The 24,946-nt window shown below is 39.4% G+C and overlaps 1 protein-coding gene across 1 annotated transcript; it reads left to right on the forward strand.

Moving 5' to 3' along the window:
* The first annotated feature begins 1,991 nt into the window (after window positions 1-1,991).
* LOC130930951 (ubiquitin-conjugating enzyme E2 D3-like) lies at window positions 1,992-24,946 on the forward strand. Its single transcript, XM_057859313.1, has 7 exons — window positions 1,992-2,454; window positions 4,480-4,543; window positions 4,607-4,638; window positions 4,715-4,792; window positions 15,987-16,092; window positions 16,164-16,257; window positions 24,246-24,946. The coding sequence occupies exons 1-7, from the start codon at window positions 2,431-2,433 to the stop codon at window positions 24,289-24,291; spliced, it is 444 nt and encodes a 147-aa protein (XP_057715296.1). The 5' UTR covers window positions 1,992-2,430; the 3' UTR covers window positions 24,292-24,946.

A 24,946-nucleotide genomic window follows, 5' to 3' on the forward strand; every position in this document is an offset into this window, starting at 1 on the left:
ACGTGGGTGACGCCATCGACGAGCAGAGGTAAGCCAACTCACTTTTTTTTTTTTTTTATGCTGAAAAAGTTTCTTTTGATATTGCAAGACAAAGTTAATTTTGATGCAATATAAGTGTGTGTTTGTGTATATAATAATAAAATGTGCATATCAGATCAGTCGTATGTGCACTGTTTATCCCAGGCAGGAATTTATCATTTGTGGTGTTCTTCTTTCTATATGAAGATTAGGGATGTAGCACATATTCAGCTATGGTATTCTTTCTATTGTCATACATATAGATTTCCATTATTATTTATTGCTGTATATATTTTTATTTTATACTTTATTATTTTCATAAATACTGACTTTTTTTCATGTACATTTATAGTGACAATGAAAGTAAAGTGAAATGAAAATGGAAGGGTGGAAAGAGGACCGACACCCCATGGAAGTGTGGGCTGTGTGATGTAGCCCTGTGTGTAATTCCAGGACGAAACTGCTTTTCGGAGTGGCATGCCTGAAAATTTTTTAACTTGTTTATTGTAAATATTTTTGAAAATACTTTTTTTCCCAATGTTATATATATTTTTTCCCCACAATCAGTCTTCTCAATTTGATAAATGTGTGTTCAAGAAGCTTGATTGTGTGTACATAGTTTTCATCAGGTGATGGGCCACAATACCTAAACTCATAAAGAGATGGCCTCTAAACACTTTTTGTGTTAGATGGTATATATTTTTTCACTGTTCTTCACTGTTTGGTCTACTGTATATAACCTGTTTTGACTAGAGCATGTATAAAGGCAAAAAAAGCCTATGGCGATACCTGTTGTTTATGTTGAATTGTCAAATATAAGACTATTTATTCTAAATGTTTTTGGTTGAATGTTCATCCTAACATGTTGAATAAATATTACAAGGTTTCAAAACGGTTCGTTACGCATGTTTGGTTGTCAATTGGACATCAATATTAAAAATTTTGACAAAACGATTTTGGAATTTTTGGTCTATTTGGGCCCAAAATGATGATTTATAATTGGTCAGTGAAGGAAACAACGGTTTGGACATGAAGTTCAAGGTGTCACAAAAAAAGGGACCAAACCAGGCCATCGTAAACAATTCTTTCTTTGAAATATAAAGGCAACTTCAAAGGCATGCAAAATCTGACAAAATAGGCCCAGACCTTAAAGGATTAAATCCTCATAAAATGCACACGTTATCATTGAAAATTTAGCTTTCTTATCCCTTCAATTGAAAATATGTCATTTTCCAAGATGGCAATGCATCATGGCACAGAGCTAAAACTGTTAAAGCATGCCTTGGAGAAAGACTCATCCCAGTCAATGTCATGGCTCATGGCCTGCAAATAGCCCAGATCTCAACCCTACTGTTAACCTGAGGTGGAAATTGAAATAAATGGTCCACAGCAAGGCTCTGACCTGCAAGGATGATTTGGCAATGGCAATCAAAGAGAGTTGGCACCAAATTGATGAAGAGTACTGTTTGTCACTCATCAAGTCCATGCCTCAGAGACTGCAAGCTCTCATAAAAGCCAGAGATGGTGCTACTAAATACTAGAGATATGTTTTGATTGTTATTTCTTTGTTTCTCATGATTCCATATTTTTTCCCCTCAGAATGGAGTTACTCCATATATATTTCGCTGCACTTGCTCTATAAAAGTAACATTTACTGACCACCACAATGCTTATTTCTTTTAGTGTTTCTGAATGCTAAAGAGTTGCCCTTTTGAACTAATTATTTTTTTTTCAAGCTTTTTATCTGAGTTTGTTCTAAATGATAAAATGTCTGAGTGAGTGCTCCTCCGAGACTGGTGATTCCATACTTTTTGCGAGGGGTTGCCCCGACGCAAAATGGCCGACAAATGACGACGCTTGTTCCTATTCGCTTACGGCATGTATCCTACATCTAGGTATTCTACGATATCTGTTAGCAAAAAAAGGCAATCGTTCGGATGAGTCGGCCCGCCCCTTGTGAGTGACGTCATAAAGGCTCGCTCGCATGCAGCGAGGCAGGCGGCTAGTGGTAGTTAGCGCAGCTCAGGACATCGACTCGACACGGGAAGCTTTGCGGTCCGCACCCTCCCGTTTGGTGACCACCTCTATCCCGAGGACGCGCTATTTGACGGGGACGACGATTAGGCGGTGAAGAATGAAATAAACTGCCACAAATCTCACCGGTTTGGATTTTTTCCCTGTTCGCCTCTTTCTTTTCCCCCCCTTCCTCGGGCGCCTACGTAATTGCTTTTTAGCTTCTTGGGCTAATTGTGTGTGCTCGCTGGGAAAGAGAAGGCCTCGGGCGTCGTGTTTTGGACGACACTTGATTCGGAGCGGAGGCCCCAAAATTCCGGCGTAACACGGCCGGCCTTCGACGCTCGGATCGGCTAGAACCATCGGCACCACCACCGGCGGCGGCAACCCGACGAAAGGATGGCATTGAAACGGATTAACAAGGTGACGTTTTGTGGTGTGACACCCCAACCGCTGGCTCGTTAGCCCGTGCTAGCTCGTTAGCCTTAGCCCTGCTTTCCCCGGGTAGCCCAAACATTATGCCGTGAAACATGAGCGTCTTTCTTCATTTATGTTTTTATTTATTTTTTGACCGACATTTATGGGAAAAAAACTCTCACATCTACTGTATTCTCGACAACTTTGTTCCAAACGTCTTAAATAAATAAAAATATCTTGGCGTTTGTGTCGTAAGCTAGCTAGTGACTCAGGAGGGCCCCGAAATGGCACGGCGCTTATATAAACACACGTTGGGCTAAAATTGTCATAAAGTCTGATATTAGTTTGGCTTTAGTGTCGTAGCTCATTTAAGCCGATTTTACAACGGGCATAGGCGGCGTTTAATCAGAAACCGTGAGTCATAATTCACGTCAAAAGCGTCTTGAGTGAAACATGACTGTGGTATGTTGATGTCGATGTGATTACTCTCAACATGGCGACACTAGATGGATTTTCAAATGACAAAATGGCTTATGTTCGTACAAATACCAGGTAATTATATATACATATACTGTATTGTATGTATGTATTTATTATGTGTGTGATTAGTCTAGTCGAGGAGGCCGGGTGGGGCCTCCAGCCAAGCCAACTATTTGCGGCACTACACATTAAAATAGCTGAAGGTCTAAAAATACAATGCGGATTCCATATTTTAGTCTCAACTGGCTTGAATTGGGCTGAGCAGTGGCTACTCATTTTAATCGCATGAATTCAAAAGTAGTAATTGCCCCACTGTTACTTGAAATGTAGCCATAATAATCTATATGAATTCATTTGCTGCCGGTTTCCCCCTTCAACTTGTACGTCTAATGGTAATAAATTAGGAACTACATGTTTAAAAACTTTGTTTTCAGATCATACGTCCAATCGATTAGAGGTGGGAGGTATGGCAGCCATTGAACATTTATCCGCTACCACCATGCTGCTTCAAATACACTGGACATCTACCACTGATTAACTCTTCATTAGAATTCGCAGAAGGGCAATTGGACAGCTATCATAATCATCTGGGCAGGGGTGACAAGCGCACTTTTTTTGTCGCCGGCGGCCATCTTGAGTAGGTCGACCAGCGGTTGGAAAGTATCAGTAACAGTACACGTTAGGGGTGTGACAAAATATCGAAACGGTGACATATCGAGATATCGTTTTGAAAAGGTGTCAATGTCTTAGCTACCAAAATCTTCCACCATAATAGTGTCTCAGTTAACTCTAAGGCTGCATTGCCGGTGCTCGACGCCCAATCCGTTTAGACTTGGAACGTTCGTTCATTCGAAACTGGAGCATTCAGTCATTCTGTCTGATTTTCAGGGCATTTACAGGTCACTTGCTGTTCATTTTAGGGCATTTACAGGTAATTTCCTGTTGAGTTTGAGTCACTGCCTATTCATTCTGATGATTCCCAGGTCATTTCCTGTTCTGTAACTCAAAATAAACAGGAAGAGACCCATAAAATACCCCAAAATCAAAAGGAAGTAACTGAAAATCAACAGGTAAATGACCTTAAATGGCTCAAAATTACCTTATAGCCTGGCATTGACTGCCACTACCGGCCATAGACGTTCAATCCGTTTTCGTTCATTCGCTGCCACCCTCCCAGTTCAAATGGATTGGACGTCTACTAGTGACAAACTCATTCCAATTAACAGCAAAAGCTTGTTTTTCTGTTTATTAGTTGTTCGTATAATATTCTAGAATGATTGGCTTGACCAATGTATCGATAATCTTTTTATCATCAGATCGTTATCATGAGCTTTGTATCTCATATCGTATCGTGAGGTACCAAGAGGTTCCCAGTTTTTTATTTTAGCGAGTACTCGACGATACCAATGACGTCATTTTAGGGACCGACGCTAGTATCGATGTCTGTGAGACGCGAATATGAATGTAAAACAGAACCATAAATGCAACACAGCGCGTGGCTTAGCGTCCGACTGTCGAATGTTGACGTTTATTATGGGAATCCCGTTTCAGGAGCTTCACGACCTGGCTCGCGACCCGCCCGCACAGTGTTCGGCCGGCCCAGTGGGCGACGACAGTGAGTTTTCATCGGCGTGTCCCGGAGCACAAAATGTCACGCTAACTTTTTTCTTTTCCGCAGTGTTTCACTGGCAAGCAACAATTATGGGCCCTGTAAGTAGCAAGTCTGTGTTATTTTACAAGTACGTATAGTTTTGTTAGATGGTTTAAAAATTTGGTGTCCTTTCAGAGTGACAGTCCATATCAGGGAGGTGTTTTCTTCTTGACTATTCATTTTCCAACAGACTATCCCTTCAAACCACCCAAGGTAACGTCATCCAATTTTTATTACAAGTGTAAAATGTGTCCATTGACGCTTATCGTAATATTGCAAACAATGTTGTTTTTGGCAGCCGTTTTGTTTTTTGTCTTAGTCATATTTTAGACATTTCAAAATGCATTCGTATTGTTTTAGTTGATGATGACTCAAAAAGTTTTACTCCAAAAATAAATTGCGGTCCCGAACAATTTGGAATGAACATTTGACAGATGAGCACATAATGTAGCGTGTACAAGGACAATGCCAATTTGGTGATGATAATGCGGTGACCATGAAAATGGTACAATTTATTTTTCATTATGGATGGCAACAACTGCGTTTATTAAAAAAAAAAAAAATGTCTGACTTTAAGACGCTCGCCGTGCTAATGTGAATGCTGTGCTAATGTTTTGAGTTACATTTAGTAGATGATGATCACCCACCCAGGACATACCTTTAACGACTAAAGCAACATTGAATATTCTCTATTGCCAAGATAAGAAAACAAATCATAAGCCTGTCGCAATATGCAATAAGTCAAATTATCGCACCCTAAATGAAAATGAGGGCTGTTATTTTCCCAGCTGCGATTTATAGCCGCATGTGATGCGTACACTCGGGCACACGTGCGTGTTGGTTGCATATGAAACTCAAGTTCCTTTCACAGATGTTTATTGGCCATCAGCAGGACATATAATTAAAGTACATAACGTGCAAAATAAGGAAACACGTCTATATTAAACACTGTAAAACGTTAGCATTGCAACCTTGAGGCTAATGGAAAAAATGACAATGTACTCACCACTTTAGCCTGCTATAAAACATTTGCCTTCTCCACAACGCAAAATTGCTGTTAAAATGTGACACTTCAAACATGAAAACTCACTGGATTACAGCAATGCAAACGATGCAAACACCAAAAAAAAAAAATCTATTACTTACACCACATTAGAGCTGTCCCGACTAGTCGACATAGTCGACGTCATCGATGACGTAAATCCGTCGACGAGCACAACATCCCGTCGACGGTTAATGAAGGGTTAAAAAAATATATGCGTGGAAAGTTAGAATGTCGGATGCTCTGTTTGCAAGCGGGGAAAGCGGCACAAAGCCAAAAAAAGCGCACCAGAGTGTCCAAAACATTGACTTATTTCAAAGAAACAAAGGAGAGTACACTCTTCTGTCCTGTCTGTTCAGTGCCAAGCTTGGCTGCGCGTCAGCCGTGAATAAACAACTCAAGCGCCTCCACGCAGTTTGTAATTTTTTTTCCCTTCATTTTTTGTACACCAGAGGGTGCTGTCGCCTTACTAAATAATAATGTTTCATTGACAATGGGCCTATAAGTGCTATTAGTATTGTTCTTAATGCTAATTGAAAGGTTTATTTCATGTTATGGTTTATTTTAATGTATAGAAAATTATATAAGGTTAAAAGGTCATAAATATATACAGTATATACAGTCATTGCACTCAAGGGAGAGATTGTCAATGATAAGGTAATAAGGTAAAGGCAATTCATATAGGCAATTCATTGATATAAAAATAAGGTTTAAAAGGAAAAAGGTGAAAAGTTTTTGTTAATTTCTAATTGTGTTGCTTTATTTGTGTGCACCGTAGCTCTTACGGTGTGTTTACATCAAGGATGGAATAAAAGTTGTAAACCATCAGTTTAAGAGACCATCTTTTCAATCGGGATGCTACACTAATTAATTCTATCAGCATTTGAACTCATTGTTTATTTGTGATTTATTATTGTTATTTACGTGTTTATTTGTACTTTAATAAATAATTTGAGTGTTCCAAAATGTTTTTTGTGAATTGATAAGCGTCAACAAAAATTTCATTGCTAAATTAGTAGAAAAATAAATAAATAAATAAATTAATTAATTATTAGATTAGTCGACTAATCGTAAAAATAGTTGGCTGACTAATCGGGAGAAAATTAGTCGTTTGGGACAGCCCTACACCACATGCATGACGAAAAGCGAACAGCACTGTTTTTTTTTTTTACTGGGCATAAAGCTTACGGTTAGCGGTTTTGCAAACGTACTGCCGGTAAGCATTACAAAATAAAAGCATGTCATCTTCAGATTTCTGGAGGTAATCTCACATACTAGGGTTGTTCCGATCATGTTTTTTTGCTCCCGATCGTTTTAGTTTCAGTATCTGCCGATCCCGATATTTCCCGATCCGATTGCTTTTTTTTTTTCTTTTTCTTTTTTTTCTCCCGATTCAATTCCAATCATTCTCGATAATTTTTCCCGATCATATACATTTTGGCAATACATTAAAAAAAAATGAATAAAACTTGGACGAATATATACATTCAACATACAGTACATAAGTACTGTATTTGTTTATTATGACAATAAATCCTCAAGATGGCACTCAGTCAGCTTTGACCGAGATAGGCCCCCTATGAAGTGGCCCTGTGTCCTGTCAATACATCATGAAGTCTATGACAAACTATCATTTAAAATAATCATTTAAAAAACACACAATGCATGAGGAGTCATTTGAAAGCTAGCTAAGGGCAGAATATGAAATAGGTGAGAAACCCAATGCCATTTTTGTTTTCTGCCAATCACAGCCTATCAAAAGTGTTTGATTTGATCCAAAATGCACGTTAGCAAATTTGAAGCCCAATTATTCATTGGCAATCAGGTTTTCTTAATGGTTGCAATTCTTACTGTAGAATCTGCAGTATGTGAGATTGACTCCAGAAATCTACATTTCAATTGTTGAACATAACATGCTTTTATTTTGAAATGTTCACCGGAAGTGCGTTCGTTAAGCCTCTAACCGTCAGCTTTGCACTCAGAGGGGGGAAAAAGACATTTTTCGTCATACAAGTAGTGTCAGTAACTGGAGTGCACGCGCGCGCACTCATTGGAGCATAGATCTTAATTCGGGTCTGATCGGGCCCAAAATGTCAATTATTTATGTTCCGGCCGGGCAGACTTCTCTTCCACTACCTTTTTGTTTAAATAAATATACAGTGTATCACAAAAGTGAGTACACTCCTCCCCTCGCATTTCTGTAGATATTTAAGTATATCTTTGCATGGGACAACACTGACAAAATGAAACTTTGACACAATGAAAAGTAGTCTGTGTGCAGCTTATATAATGGTTAATTTTCCCCTCAAAATACAGTGGTACCTCTACATACGAAGTTAATTCGTTCCAGAACCTTGTTTGTAAGTCGAAATGGTCGTGTGTCGAGCAGGATTTTCCCATTAGAAAACATTAAAATTCCATTAATTCCTTCCAGAGCCTGAAAACCTACACCAAATGTAGTAATAATAATAATGATACCTGTAATAATGTAACATCTGATTCTAATGCGGCAGTCGTATTTTGTATCGTGTACCTGAATTCACCGAGGGCTTGACGGCAGAGTGAGAGAGTGCAGTTGAGATATTCCTTTCACTTTTAGCGTCCTGTTTTTGCGGGCTGTTGGCGGAATTTTTTTTTTTTTTTTGCACAAGTTCTGAAATGTAATTAAAAACCCAATGAAGCTGGCGATCTCTTTGGCAATGGTTGTCACTTTTACTTATAAAGATTGGCAAACGGATGTCTGAGTATTGTCAAGCAGTTCACGGACGCGCACCCCATGCTCATATTTTTCCATTGGTAAGCCTCACCTTTTTTTTTTTTTCCCACCACATGCTCTAACATTTTATTCCCACCACATGCTTTAACATTCTTATAACACATGTTTATTTCTCTCAAGAAATTCCGCCATTTGTGCGTCTTGCGGGAAAACAATGAAATTGCAACGCTGTCATAAATCGTCGTATTTCGAGCATTTCGTCGGACGTAGAAACAAATGGCAAGTCAAATTTTACGTCTGGTGTCGAAAAGATCGTGTCGAAGCGATTGTATGTCGAGATACCACTGTATAGCCATTAATATCTAAACCCATGGTAACAAAAGTGAGTACACCCATATCAGTGACGTGCGGTCAGGGGAGGCAGGTGAGGCAGAGCCTCACCTGTCATCATGACAAAAAAATAATTATAGCATCAAATTTATATGAATATTTGTCCATTGCTCTGTATGTATGACTCATTTCAAACATTTTTTATAGTCAAAATCGCTGTATTTGCCTATTTCCTGTTCAAATAAAGAAATGAAACGAGAGGTGCGGCAGCAACGAGTAAAGCCTCACCTCTGATTGAGCAATCCATAACAAACTGGGTTGATACATGGAATTGGAGCGTGCTGGTTGCCGTACATCTGCATGTCGCCGTTATAATGTTTCCAGATACGTTTATTTGACCTGATTTTCCACATTCTGGCTAATGTCTTTATCCCTTAAAGTTTAACGTTTGTTAGCGACATATTTAGTTTTGCTGATGGGACATAAAACCGCAGTGAAAAGGCACATGCTGCGGCAGATAGTACTCTGCCGCACTGCAAGGGGGCATACGTGAAACTGGACTTTCCGTTAAATGTGGACGCGGTTAACACAACACCGGAGCTAGAAGGTTTGCTTCAAACTACGGGACAGAAGATAACTCGCGCTTTTCAAACGGACTGGTACACCCGAAAAGACTGGCTATGTGGCTGTCCTTCAAAAAATCGCCTTTGCTGCTTTCCCTGCCTTTTCTTCTCAACTTGTGCCAATGTCTGGACTAACACGAGATATTGTGACATTAAAAAACTACGACGAAGCCTCAGCAAACATGAGAGCTCGACCACTCACATTCAAAGCCTGATTGCTTTAAAAACTTTTGGAAGCTCAAGGATCGATTTGGCTTTGACGAACAGCGGAAGCTCAACGGTAGCATCCTCCATGCTAAGGTAAAGAAAAGAGTTTGAAAGACCTCATTAATGCAACCTGCATCCTAGCTAAACAGGAGTTAACATTTCGTGGTAACGATGAGCGTGTAAGCTCTTCTAAACGTGGCATATATGTAGAACGATTACATGGTTTTGCTGAGAAAGATGAAAGGTTAGCTAGATCACATTCACTGTGTTTTCTGGCTTGTCAAATAGAAGACAGAACGAGCTAATTGAAGCAATCCTCTCCATTGAGGCGGAGAGATTTTTTTTTTTAAAGTAAAGGAAAATAAGGAGGACTTTTACAAAAAGGGCGTAGGTTTGCATAGGGACGGTAGGGACATAACACTACCAACTTTTCAGGATGCTAAAATTGTCCCCACCAACTTTTAAGCAACCTTACCTTTTTTGCATGATATAATGTTCAGTTATATAGAGAATTTAGATCTTTCAATAGTTCCATATGTTGTAAGGATAGAATTGACCCTACCATTATTAACCCTTGAGAGTCGAAGGACGCGCCGGCGCGTCCTCAGCGCACGTCGTCTTTGAAGCACCCTCGCGTTTTAATTACGTCACCCACATGCCGTTGGTTGGTCTCGTTTTAAAGTGCGGAAGTTGCGGTTTACTCTCGTTGTTATTTGAAGTCAATCGACCAACTAAAACGTGAGATATTGTCATTTAAGTTTTATAGTTTTATTGTCCTCTCAAAAAAACATTAAAACGCTGCATGGATCATTTATGTCTATATTTCCATAATTTCTTGTCCTTTTTCAAAACGGAAGCTCCATGAAAAAAACACAAATCAAACGAACCCTTTCGAAGTCACAGTGGAAGCACAAAATGCGTTTTTTTTTTTTTTTTTATAAATATAACTGCCGTGCGAGGTTCCACCGAACGAGAGGCAGGAGTGTTCTGACGCAGCGACGGGCGAGCGACGGCCGTTTGAATCAAGCAAGCGGGCGAGCGACTTTGTGTGACTTTGAGGATGAACGGAAAACTAAATTTAGCGCAAGCAATTGTGCTTTTTGATCAACTTGAGGAAGAGGGTGGTCCAAATTCGTCATCATCGTCTTCTTCGGAAGAGTCCTCGAGTGAAGATAGTGACGGATTTGAACACGTGGGTGACGCCATCGACGAGCAGAGGTAAGCCAACTCACTTTTTTTTTTTTTTTTCTTTTTTTTAATGCTGTAAAAGTTTCTTTTGATATTGCAAGACAAAGTTAATTTTGATGCAATATAAGTGCGTGTTTGTGTATGTAATAATAAAATGTGCATATCAGATCAAAGTATAATTTGTGGTCTTCTTTCTATATGAAGATTAGGGATGTAGCACATATTCAGCTACGGTATTCTTTCTATTGTCATACATATAGATTTCCATTATTATTTATTGCTGTATATATTTTTATTTTATACTTTATTATTTTCATAAATACTGACTTTTGTTTCATGTATATTTATAGTGACAATGAAAGTAAAGTGAAATGAAAATGGAAGGGTGGAAAGAGGACCGACACCCCATGGAAGTGTGGGCTGTGATGTAGCCCTGTGTCTAATTCCAGGACGAAACTGCTTTTCGGAGTGGCATGCCTGAAAAAAATTTAACTTGTTTATTGTAAATATTTTTGAAAATACTTTTCCCCCCAATGTTATATATATATTTTTTTTCCCCACAATCAGTCTTCTCAATTTGTGTATATAAATGTGTGTTCAAGAAGCTTGATTGTGTGTACATAGTTTTCATCAGGTGATGGGCCGCAATACCTAAACTCATAAAGAGATGGCCTCTAAACACTTTTTGTGTTAGATGGTATATTTTTTCACTGTTCTTCACTGTTTGGTCTGCTGTATATAACCTGTTTTGACTAGAGCATGTATAAATGCAAAAAACGCCTATGGCTATACCTGTTGTTTATGTTGAATTGTCAAATAAAAGACTATTTATTCTAAAATTTTTTTGGTTGAATGTTCATCCTAACATGTTGAATAAATATTACAAAGTTTCAAAACGGTTCGTTACGCATGTTTGGTTGTCAATTGGACATCAATATTAAAAATTTTGACAAAACGATTTTGGAATTTTTGGTCTTTTTGGGCCCAAAATTATGATTTATAATTGGTCAGTGAAGGAAACAACAGTTTGGACATGAAGTTCAAGGTGTCACAAAAAAAGGGACCAAACCAGGCCATCGTAAACAATTCTGTCTTTGAAATATAAAGGCAACTTCAAAGGCATGCAAAATCAGACAAAATAGGCCCAGACCTTAAAGGGTTAAGTGAATTATTTTCATTATGTTTATGTTTGCTAATAAAAGCCAGACATTTATTCGGGAAGTTTTCAAAATGTTTCTTTAGTATTTTTTGAAAACAAAGATTTGAATCGAACAGTGTGTCATCTGAACCAATGCATGTAAAAGTTATTATCAGAAGATAAGGATTTATTTTGCATTGATCATTTTGCCTATTAATTAATTAGGTTCATATACATGAGAAATGTGGCCCTTTGCCCCCTGCATCCAATCTGTTTGGTCTAATTAATGTCCCGTCCCCAGCAAAAAGTGTACCTACATGCAGGTTATGCTGTTATATCGTCCCTACGAATGTTGATACCAAACCTATGCCCTTCCAAAGTAATGCCGGTTTTTGTGGTGAAGGACAGGCGCAAGAGCACAAACAGTTTTCATTTCAATCTTATTTAAAAAAAAAAAAAAAAAAAAAAAAAGAGCTTAGACCAAGAAAAATACAATAGAATATTTAAAAACTAAATTTTGGCCTTAAATAAAATATTCTTTGTTTTTCTTTTCACACTTTTTGTTTAGCAATCTGTAATAAATTGATTAAAGTATCAGAATTAAAAGTTTTAAAAACAACTGAATATTTCACTAAAGGTCAGAATTGAATTCTGTGGCTTTGTACACTACTCTTTACTCTCATTTATGTTGCATGAATTATAGAATTGCGACGACCAACACATTGAGGGTGTGGGGCAAATGCATGTTATTTTCTTACTTTTACGTATCGATAATATGTACCGTGTGTGCGTGTTTTGTGAAGAATACTGATGAGATATGAAATAACCAGTAGCCAATTGAATAAGCTACCGTTTTTGGTTTATATATTTGGAAATCTGACACTAAAGGAGTCAGTGCCTCACCAACCATGAACCTCACCGCACGTCACTGACCCATATGAAAAAACATACATTCCTAAATGTCCAAATTGAGTACTGCTTGTCATTTTTCCTCCAAAATGTCATGTGACTCGTTACAGGAGTGCTGTCAGCATTGCTGCAGAGATTAAAGAGGTGGGGGTGGGGGGTCAGCCTGTTGGTGCTCAGACCATACGCCACACTCTACATCAAATTGGTGTGCATGGCTGTCCCCGCAGGAGGAAGCCACTTCTGAAGACGGTACACAAGAAAGCCTGCAAACAGTTTGCTGAAGACATGTCAACAAAGCACATGGATTATTGGAACCATGTCTTATGGTCTGATGAGACGGGCGGGCTTTCTTGTGTACCGTCTTCAGAAGAGTCACACCAATTTGATGTGCGTATGGTCTGAGCACTAACAGGCTGACCCTGCCCCCCCACCTGTTCAATCTCTGCAGCAATGCTGACAGCACACACAGTAACAAGTCACATGACATTTTGATGGGAAAATGACAAGCAGTATTCAATTTGGACATTTAGGGTTGTACGTATTTTCAAAGGGGTGTACTCACTTTTGTTTCCAGGGGTCTATTAATGGCTATATTTTGAGTGGAAAATTATTATATAAGCCGCACACAGACTACTTTTCATTGTGTCATTTTGTCAGTGTTGGCCCATGAAAAGATTTACTTAAATATCTGCAGAAATGTGAGGGGTGTGCTCACTTTTGTGATGTACTGTATATTCATATATTTATACTGAAACGATATATGGATGTTTAACTCAGGAATAATTGTCATAAAATAAATAATTTGGATAAAACAAAGAAGGCGATGTGAATGCCTCCGCATGTGAACGCCGTGGCCCCGCCCTCTTTTTAATCTTCCCCTCCTGCGCTGGCGCCCTCCGCGGATCCGCATCCTGGTATTTCCTCCTTGATATGAAGAAGCAAGTAGTTGAAAACAAACTAAAGATGGGGGAATTGAAAAGCATGCTCCGTTGTAGGAGCGGGTTATGGAAAGTCTTCAAATTGATTGTTGAAGATGCTATACAGAAACCTGTGCTGAATGTGGCGCTTTGCTCTCATACGAGAAATATATTTAACAAACTCTTCCAGTGTTATTTTGTTGTGTAAATGCATTTATAATGATCATAAAAATATGTAGACTATTTAAACATTGAGAATTTCTTTTTGAGAACGCGTTTTAAAAAAATTTTTTATGCCAACTCGAAGCGATTAAAATGTCAAATCCACTATCCACCTGAAGGAACAGACACACAAATAATATCCATCTTAGTCTTGTTTTACTGGGAGAATTTGTGACAAAAGACAGGCTTTAATATGTTATCCTGACGCACAGCCATCGTCACAAATGTGATCACACAAATAAGCCTGTCGCAATATGCAATAATTCCATTTATCGCGCAATAAATAAAAATGAAGGCGGTAATTTTTCCGCTGCGATTTATCGCCTCGTGTTTGCGCGCGTGCGGCTGACGTGCTGTTAAAAGTTTGGATTCGTCGATACCAACTGCGCAAAATGCATCTTCGTTCCAGGTCCGGCAAAAACTAGCGCCGGAGCCAATCATTCCCATTATATCCTATTGTTCAACGTATACCGGCCACGCCAGTGCTCGGAGTGACTGTGGACCGGCACGGCGGTGTTGTTGACGTGTGGGTGCTCCCGTCAGGAGTGACATTTCACGCGGGGCGGCTATTTTTCAGCACAATGACGGATATTTACAACGAAGTCCGCCAAAACATTGTTACCGACTTGGCTGCTACGAACAACCTCGCTTTGACAACGAACAGCTGAATGAAATTAAGAGCACTGTGCTTCAAACTCGTCCGGTTTATGAAAGTCGATTGTCATATGCTGGTGTTGTGTAGTAATGAGCAGACGTGACTTCAGCGGCGCTTGCTAACTTTTTTAATGCGCCCACACACTAGATATAATGAAATGGCAAACTAGATGTGCTACGTCCCATGCCATTGGCTACGTGAGCCCAGAGTGATTATGGGACACATAGTCCATATACTACATCGATGGAAGTTAGGAAGGCCAAATCAATCCATACCAGTGACTATAGATAATGTTGCAAATATTGTTAATTTAGTATGTGACACAGATGGATTCGGACCACAAATAGGATGTCTTGCTCACGTAGTAAACCCAGCTGCTAAGAGAGCTGTAGCAGTCAACAGTGTGCTCTGCCTCACTTTACAAACAGTAAAGATTGTTCTCAGCACTTTTATACAAAATTTTTTCAGATCAGTAAGAAGCACATAAATATTATGCACTAAAATGCATGTTTATATGATGGCAATTTAATTTTTGCTCGTTAGCAACAACAAAAAAACCGAAACAATTTTTTTTTTTTTTTTTTAACAGAGCATTAAATGTATTGAATCGGATCGAAAATTGTTTCCCCCCGTATCAAAAATCGTACCGAACCGTGACTTAACTGTATTGTTGCATCCCTATGGAACACCACTGCAGAAGTTATGACGGGGAAAGTTTTCATTTGCCTAAATGCTTAAGTCATTGAGTGGAATTTTTTTTTTTTTTTTTTTTTTTTTTTTAAACTCATTTTATTCTGTTTCTGTGCGCTGTCAATATTGTTGTTTTTTACTTGAGGCATGGTCTATTGTTTTAGTTGTGATTTCTTAAAAAGTATTTTTGAATTTCAGAGTAAATATTTATCTCGTTTAAATGGGTGTACTTGATCTATTAATATATAATGTATTCTCACTGTGTTATTGTAAATTGGTTTTAAAAAAATTGGGAGGGGGCGCAATAATATCGCATATCGCAATAATTTATGAGAATAATTATCGCACACTAAAATTTGTTATCGCGACAGGCCTACATACAAAACTCAACCACGCATCGCATCCACGTATTTCCTCCTCCTCCTGAGTCCTCAAAAAATTAACATAAAATTTCGTAATTTTTTTTCAGGCTCTCGCCTACAAATAAAACACAAAATTTGGGGTTTTTTCGGGCCTGCAAATCAAGTTAATCAGGACGGGTTGGGTTGAGCTGTTTTTTTTTTTTTTTTTTTTTTTTTTTTTTTTTAGTTCCGATCTAACCTCTAGCACAAATGTGCGCACCCGGCGATACATTGCAGCCGAGAAAATTGCCGCGCTCGTTTTTATTTAACATGCGTTGAATTTTGACTTGTATGTATGGGCAACCATCGCGTGACGAGAACAAAACGATTAAACAATAAGCGCCTGTAACCTGCTTTTTTGTCTCGCAGGTGGCGTTCACGACGAGAATCTACCACCCAAATATTAACAGTAACGGCAGTATCTGTCTGGACATTCTCAGATCACAGTGGTCTCCAGCACTTACCATTTCCAAAGGTGAACTTTCATTCCCACGTTATGTGACATGACGCAATAACTGACAGCTTCTGTTTTTTGTCTGGCTTTAGTTCTTCTCTCCATTTGCTCGCTGCTATGCGACCCCAACCCAGATGATCCGCTAGTGCCAGAGATCGCACGAGTCTACAAAACAGATAGCTCCAAGTAAGTTGGGGGATTGGGGGGGGGGGGTCAGACAGACAGACCCAAACCCTGAGTAAATGCTCATTTTGGACTCACAGGTACAATAAACTAGCTCAGGAGTGGACGGCCAAGTACGCCATGCTTTAAAGCCCCTGTTAAGGAGGCGGGTGGGGGGTAAGATGTGAAGGCTGCATCTTGGCTGCTGCTCACATTGATTGTCATGTTGAACGGAAAAAAACTGAGTACGCGCGTACAGTCTTTCGGCGCCGTTGATGTTGACGGACGTCCAATTGTCAGTCTGTGGTGAATTCAAATGAGTTTACTAATAGTAGGAGCAAACGCTCGCCTCCGGCTTTAAAAGGCTCGGACGTCTCTCCCCGTCAACGGCAGCCAATGAGTTAACTAGGCCTTTGAGATTTGGGACAGTGTTGTGAGTTTTTGGGCATGACTGGAGGCCCTTTTTATTTTGCACGTGTCTAAACTGTATGCTAACAGGGCTCCAGACTAACTTTTTTTTTTTTTTTTTACAAGGAGCACAGTGACCCCGAACTTTTAGGGGCACATGCTGAAGATTCAGCAGCACTCGCTGTAAATCAACATGCAAAAATTTCCTCTAATTTTCACACTTTAAGCAATAAATACCTTCATAATAAATCCCTATGAATCTATATACCCTATCATTAGTTTTGACATTGACCAGTACACTGCCTGGAAATTGGGTTAACATGGGAATTTTCTTCTATTTCTGTCGCCGTCACCTGGCACTACAACCAATCGGCACCGGATCTATTGATCGACAAATCACCTGCGAGGTCCCTAGCCAACCCGGGAATTGACATCCACATGCCACACTTTGTCAACACAGAGGAGCTATCATTTTAGCAATGTGCGACCAGCACATACTTTGTGATACCTCTTGGCATGGGTTCTGGGACATAAATCGAAATGCGACGGTATGGGAAGTTGTTGGCACTCAGAAAAGACCAATTTTAAAATGCCCTCCAAATTAGTCGCTAATCAGAGACTAGTGATGGCGTTCAGTTCAGTTCAGCGGCGTGGACTTTTGCATTTCGCCATCCCTCATCGCCTCCCGTGTGTCTAGCCACTTTGTTGGACTTCCCCTTATCGGCCTCATTCGTTGGAAAGAAAGTAGTCACTTATTGTTGTCCTTTTCACCACTGTTCGCAAATGCTGTCAGTGTTTCCTGCTACCCTAATGGCGTACCGCAAGCAACACGTCACTTCCGCTCATTAATATTCATGACATTAGCTGCTTTTGCTAAGGGGGGATACGCCACCGTTTGTCCCTAATAGGAAATGAATGGAAATCGTGTACGAAGGAGATGTTTACAGAGCTAAACCTACCAATTCTCTCCGAAAATGATGTCCATGGTGCCAAATTCACTGGCAAAGTTGTGGAAGAACATGTAAATGTTCAGTTAGAGATGGTTTGAGTGTCGAAGGCTGAAAGACGAAAAAAACGAGCCGACCTAAGCGTAGCCTTAGCTTTTTTATCGACGCGACTGACAATGACATTCTCCTGTTTCAACAAGCTATCCTTTACCACTTTACTACTACTTTATCCTTTCCCTGTCTTTCTTATATCCTCTGGTTGTCCTATGTCTCTGACATTTCTTGGGGGTTATTTAGTTTTCTGTAGTGATCGCAAATGCTACTCAGTGACGGCCAACGAAAACTTAATTTTTTTCATTGATAACAAATCTTAATTCTATCATTTATTTACACTTCCCCCTCACTAAAGTTTTTTTATTTTTTATTTTTTTTTTTTTTTATACAACAGAAAAGGTAACTGGCAGTCAAGTACCATTTTAATTCTTTTCAGGTCATTCATTGTCAGACAGAAGCAGCACGGCACAATGTCACACTAAAAAAGTTAAAAATATCAAAAAGGCTTTGTCCTCTGAAGGAGCATGCCAACCCAACAAAATGTTTACTGCATATGAAATGTGAATGGCTTCACCTAGCTGGCGTTAAAACATCTGCGGAAGTTGATTAATTCTTCACATTTTGTCCTCAGATTTTTTGTTTTCGGGAGACCTGTGAAGAAAACATATTTCATATGTCGTAATGTCTAGAGTCGTTTCTACAAGTTCCAAAAAAGCAATGGGTGATCAGCATGTTCGTTTTTGAAAGATTACTGGAGAAAAGTAGCAGAACTAACATTGCTTCTATGCCAGGGCGGGTCTATAATGTCCCACTTTACTTCCGCTTTACGATGCAACGTCACGGTCTAAAAATAGCATGCGTGCGGTACGCCATTAAAACCCGCGCCACACATCGCCCACTTACCTCATTTTCCTTCTGTTGTATTTTTCCTTGGGAAACCAGCTCGTTACATTACTGCCAACTAGTGGATTTAACCATGAAGGAGTTTGCCAGGAGAAACTGACTGACTGGTCGTGGATGTGCGAGTAGAGGAAAAGTCTATTTGTACTAGCTCTAATTTTAGTTGTAAAATGCAACCATTTGGTTACAGTCTGGAGCCCTAGCTAACGTGGCTATTGCTAATTTCTGACCGTTGGTCAGTCAGCTTGCTCGAGGTGGCTGGCAGCTAAAAAGGAGGCGCGCTTCCCGAGATGACTATAATAGGCGTGTAATCGTTGAAATGGATTGTTTATCACTTATAGACGTCCAGTCCATTTGAAGTGGGAGCGTGTCAGCCAATGAATGAATGCTGCCAGACCCTCCTACTTGAAATGGGTTGGACGTCTCCTGCCGTCAATGGCACAGAGTGAATAGCAGATGGCATCTTTTAAAAATGGGTTTGAAATGAGCTAGTTATAACTTGATTTGAATGTCAATGCCTTGACTTTGATGGGAATATCGCCCCTACCAACAGCATTGTTTTTGGCAGCACTTTGGTTCTAGGCTTTTGGGTGAAAATACTTCTTAGTTCTTTAAAAATGTGTTCGTCATTGTCAACGAATGCTCAAACTGTTTTCGTCTGTAAAATAAATAAGGAACAGGTAAATGCTACGCTAAGAATTACATGGGGTGTGTGACGATGACCCGGTAGACCTTTTAAAGGCTAAAGCACCATTGCCAAGATGAGAAAAATCTTACCATGTGTTTCAAAACAAGCAAGCTGGAATGCAGTCTAGTTTGAAGCACATCCTAAACACCGGTTAGGGAGGAGCGCAATATACGCCACTCATTAGTCTCTTAAGACAGGTTTTTACCTCGTCATCATGAAAAAATATTTTACATTATATCATATTTTTGTAGTCAGTGAAGAAAACTCCAATGATTTATTTTCTAATATTAGCATAATGGAAAAGTTCTATATATATATATATATATATATATATATATATATGTTTTATTTTTTAAAATTCTAATTAAAAGTGTTTTACAATGATATTTCAATTATTAAATATGCATATTAAAGTAGAATTGGAGGGAAATTATTCAATTGTTTTTTAATATGGAAAAGTATTTTTAATTTTTTGGGGGGGGTAAAATTATAATTGTTGAAGTAGTTTTCCATGTGATGCATATTTTTGTAATTCTAAAAAAAACTATACAGTAGGGCGTGTCAAGAAATAAAAAGTTGAGAAATGAGAGGGGGCCCGATGTTTTCAAGTTGTCTTATGATATACTTGATCATAATCAAAAGCAAAAAAATAGTTTTGACTTTATTTACCTACCCCTTTTTTTGATTGGAACAAAAAAAAAAAAACATTTTTGGGGCGTTTTTGCATTTTTTTTTGACCATTTCCGCCTAAACCCTGTTTTTTCAGATATGTAATTTTTTATGCAATATTTATCATCTCCATTTAAAACCAGATATGTACTACAGTTGAAATGGTCCCTTTAAAAATAAAAAAATGGTCCTTTTAAAAATTAAACCTATTTAGTTTCCAATAAAACTTCCTCTTCTAACATGCCAAGACATGCTGCCGGCCATCACAGATCATTAAGAGAACACTTTGTACCCGAACATTCAGTGGGGAGAACAAGTATTTGATACACTGCCAGTGGGTTTTCCCATTGGCAGTGTCTCAAATACTTGTTCTCCCCACTGTATTTGAATTGAACTGTTGAACCTTTTTATTGATAACTCCTATTGAGATGGGTCCCAAGACCAGGCATGAGGCTGGTACTAGTCTGGCTGATGTGACAGGTCCAGGAGAACCGATGATACAAACTGAGCTCCCTACCCTCCGGGGTGTCCTGAGGCATGGCATCTACCTGCAGGAAAAGAGGCTGTTGGAGGATGGGGTGGATAGGAGGAACTACAGCATCAACCAGCCAGTCAAGGATGTCAGGGTGGAGTTGGTGGGCTGTTGGTAGAGGGCAAATGCTCAATTCAGTCCCCCGGTCACCATAACAGACAAGTCCATAGAACGGAAAATCCAGGTGGCCTGGACTGCTCTGGAAAACTTCGCCTGGAACAGAGGGGGCATGAATTGGTCACCAGGATTGCCTCAGAGTGAGCAAACCATGCAGAGGACCAGACAGTCGGCATGACGGTCAACTGCACCACCTTGGGCTGGGTGCGGAGGCAGGACAGCTCAAACAGGACATTCCTTGGACCATCCACCCAGCTGTTGTTGACCTTTACTTGGAACCAGCAGGGGAAGTACACATTAATTATGAAGGAGACAATCGCCTTCAGTCTAGCTAGGAGCTTGCCCTTATGTTCTTAAATATGTTCGAGTACAAAGTGTTCTCCTAATGACCTGTGATGGCTGGCAGCATGTCTTGGCATGTTAGAAGAGTAAAAGTTTTATTGGAAACTAAATAAGTTTAATTTTTAAAAGGACCATTTTTTATTTTTAAAGGGACCATTTTCAACTGTAGTAAATATTTGGTTTTAAATGGAGATGATAAATATTGCATAAAAAATACAAATATGAAAAAACAGGGTTTAGGCGGAAATGGTCAAAAAATGCAAAAACGCCCAAAATATGCGGGTTGTTTTTTTTTTTTTTTTTTTTTTTCCAAATCAAAAAAGGGGGTAGGTAAATAAAGTCAAAACTATTTTTTTGCTTTTGATCATGATCAAGTATATCATAAGACAACTTGAAAACATAGGGCCCCCTCTCATTTCTCAACTTTTTATTTCTTGACACACCCTAGTATACGGGGTGATTAAAAAGTAATGTGCCTAAATCATCACGCGATGTCAAAAATGAAAAACTCTGGCGTATGAAACTGTTGAACACGAATTTAAAAAAAAAAAAAAAAAAAAATGTATTGGAACGTCACTGATATATGGCGGAAAACACTCTGGTGACTTGAAGTTCCGCTCTCAGACACTTAATTTGGCCAAATTTCAAAATCGTCCGATATGCATGTGTGATACATCATTGGAAAGCTTAAAATCTCAATTTTCTGGGGGAAGAAAAATTTTAAACAGGAGGGCATTTAAAAAAAAAAAAAAATCTGCCTTGTCTGTTTTCTGCCATAAATATATTATATATATATATATATATATATATTGTATATGTTGGAAAACACTCAGGTGACTTGACCAAATTTCAAAATTGTCCGATATGCATGTGTAATACATCATTGGAAAGCTTAAAATCACGATTTTTCTCGAATTAAAGACATCATGATTTTAAAGAGATATTGTCGCCTACTTACCTCGTTTCGATCCAAAAACTCCATGTAGCAGGTATCACCGAGTGTCAAGACACAGATGTGAATGGCCACAGCCGGATTTTTGGAGGATTTTATGGGTGAAACATGGTCATATAACAAGGGTCGCGATGCAGACATCAAGGAGTGGTCGAGATGTTCTTTTTCATATATTTACCCTTTTAAACATTTTATTTTTTTCAATTTTTCTTCGTTTGGATCAATTTTTTATCATCTAACATATTAGGGAAAATGCGACAGTACCAAAAAATACAATTAATCGATAGTTATGAGGTAGATATCCGTGACTTTTTTTATGGACTCCATTTTTTTCATTGTGACATTGGTTTAAAAGTTTAAAATATGCGAGTGAATAATTTTTTAAAGTTTTTTTTTTTTTTTTTTAAGTAATATTAGACATCAATTAATGATTCAAAGATAAAAATGTCATTTTGATTAATATAATTGCCTTCTTTTTATGGCTGGATTGAAACAAAAGCAGTTGCGCGAAGTCTTTAAACAGGGGTTTCCAGGGTAAAACGGACAAATTAAAGTTTTGTGGGCTTAATGCGCCATGAATCTGCTAAGGCAGCATATAGACCCCAATCACCAACGTCACACAATAACCTGATCGCTGTATCGTGCTGCCATATTGTCCGTCATTTTGTGTCCGTGTTGTCAATGATCGTAGTTTCTAAAGGTGGATTCACTTGCAAATTATGAAAGCCCCTGTGCTTTCAGACTCTGTAAACTCGTTGGATGAGTTGCATAAAAGCAGTTATTTGGAAATGCTTCGGTCGATCCGGTCGCCAGATCCATATTTGATGCCCAAGCCGATGTTTCCTCCCGTCCGGTCCGGTCCCGTCGCGTGCGTCAGAGCTCGTCCTGAGACCACAAAATTTCCAATCATACGCCAGTTTGTGTCAGGATGAGGAGTCTGGTACCCAAAATCGGCACCAACCAGACTATAAACCGACATTTGGTCAGCTGAGCGTCACCGTTGTCACGATTGTAAAATGAAACTTGATCGACCAAAGGGCCGGTGTGTGCTGAAAAATAGCTGCCCCGCGTGAAATGTCCCCACCTGACAGGAGCGCTTATTTACAACGCTTTATTGACGTAAAAACATCAAATGTTTTCATGCAGTCATTACAGTAATGGATTTATGACTGTAAGATCAGTTTTAAATAATTAAATTACACAAAATATTAGTACTGTATTTTAGTAACAAATCGTGGACTGGGCCACATAACCACCTTTGAACAGAAATGTAATAGTCTACAGGTTTTCATGACCATGTCCCAATGACAATCAAACAAGTATGACATTTATTAGTTCAAGCAGAGTAAAATAATACATATTCACGGTACAAGAATGTCGTTTCCGTGTGGGCGCTCCCGTCTGGGGGAGCATTTCAGGCAGGGCGGCTATTTTTTTGGCACAACACCTGTTGTTGCGCTCACATTCTTGCTGTGCGACCGTGGCGACGAGCTTCGTAGTCTCCGTCTGATGATGTCTGCGATCGTTTTGGCATCATATTGATGTTTTCGCCGCTGTCGACACAAACGCATCATGGACCGAGATAAACAAACCGTGCTGCTTTAGAGATTTGCCCTTTTAACAATGGGCACACAGCACCTACTAAAATGACAGTTTATCTTCTCTGTTACTGCAACCAACCGCCACACATGCCTTCACCATTTTGATTAATCAATGTTAACGATTGTCAGGAAGGTTTTTGGATTAGTTTACTAGGCGGTGATTCCTTAGACAAGCAGAAAAACACGCAATAATAGGAGGAATGTACGTAGCGGTAATATGTAAACACAATGAGCTGACGGACAATATGGCAGCACCAGTCAGGGGGGCGGAGTTGTGACGTCACGTAATTGGGGTCTATAGACATATTGTTCCATCAAACACAACGGTTCTTTTGGCTTAAAATACAACAGTTTATTTTAAAGAGGCGTGCAAGAGGAGGAACTGCTTTTTTCGTCTTGTCTGTTTTCCGCCATATATATCGCGATTGATTCGATTCGAGATTCGACACGTGATGATTCAATTACGATTCATAAATGTTAAAAAACGATTATTTTCCATAATAACTTAATGACAGTAAGACTACCACTGCACCCAGAGGTCATTTTAGAAAGGCCATGAAAGTCCTGTCATACTTCAGCCGTCAATTAAAATGAGTTTCACTAGTAGACGTCCAATCCGTTTGAAGTGAGAGGTTGCCGGCGAATGAGCAGACTGGTCCTGTTCACCGCTGACCTCCCGCTTCTATCACTGACAATGACTGAACCATGCCCGTTGCGCTCTGAGGGTTGAGCATGACATTTTTTTTTGCACGTGTGGAGTTTGTATGCTAACATTGCTAATGCTACATGCCTCTCCTTGCAGGTACACCAAAACGGCGAAAGAATGGACACAAAAATATGCAATGTGATGGAGAAAGTGTCCCGGTGGTGGTGGTCGGGGGGCGGGACTCATTTCTTTGGTTTCAGACTGAAAGGGGTTTAATTTTTTTTTGTTTGTTTCCTCCTTTGAATCTATTTTTGGTTGTTCAATCCAGAGAATTTTTCACGGCCTGCCCCTGTTCTCTCCTTGACCTGCCCGTGCGCAAGTTTTGTTCCACAGGACGTGCGGAGTCTTGGTTTGTTTTTGTTTTTTTCCCCTCCAATCTCCACAGTTGACGAGGCGCATGCACCATAGAAGCAAATGATCATCAAGTTCGAGGATTTGTTTGGCAACACAAAAAAAAAACTTTAGCGTAGGAAGCTGTTTGCGCGTTCACAACAAGCATCGCAATCCGGGGACAAAATAGAAAGCACCTCAATGTTGTATTTTATGCATGTTAATAACAAAGAAAAAAATGGTAGGAAGAATTGGGTTCCTCTTCCGAGGCGCTTGACCATCCCCCCCACCCCCTTCCCTCAGATTTCTTGAAGTCACTATTGATGACCTTTTGGCTTTGCCCCCCCTGCCCACCAACACACACACACAAACTGTCTTGTAGTGTATCATGTTAAGCTGACGGTTGATCATCAACTCACAGCTCTTGTTTTTAGTTTCCCTCTCCAATAAAGTTACTTCAACCTTAA

Source organism: Corythoichthys intestinalis, chromosome 15 (assembly GCF_030265065.1).
Source record: "Corythoichthys intestinalis isolate RoL2023-P3 chromosome 15, ASM3026506v1, whole genome shotgun sequence".
NCBI classification, from domain to species: Eukaryota; Metazoa; Chordata; class Actinopteri; order Syngnathiformes; family Syngnathidae; genus Corythoichthys; species Corythoichthys intestinalis.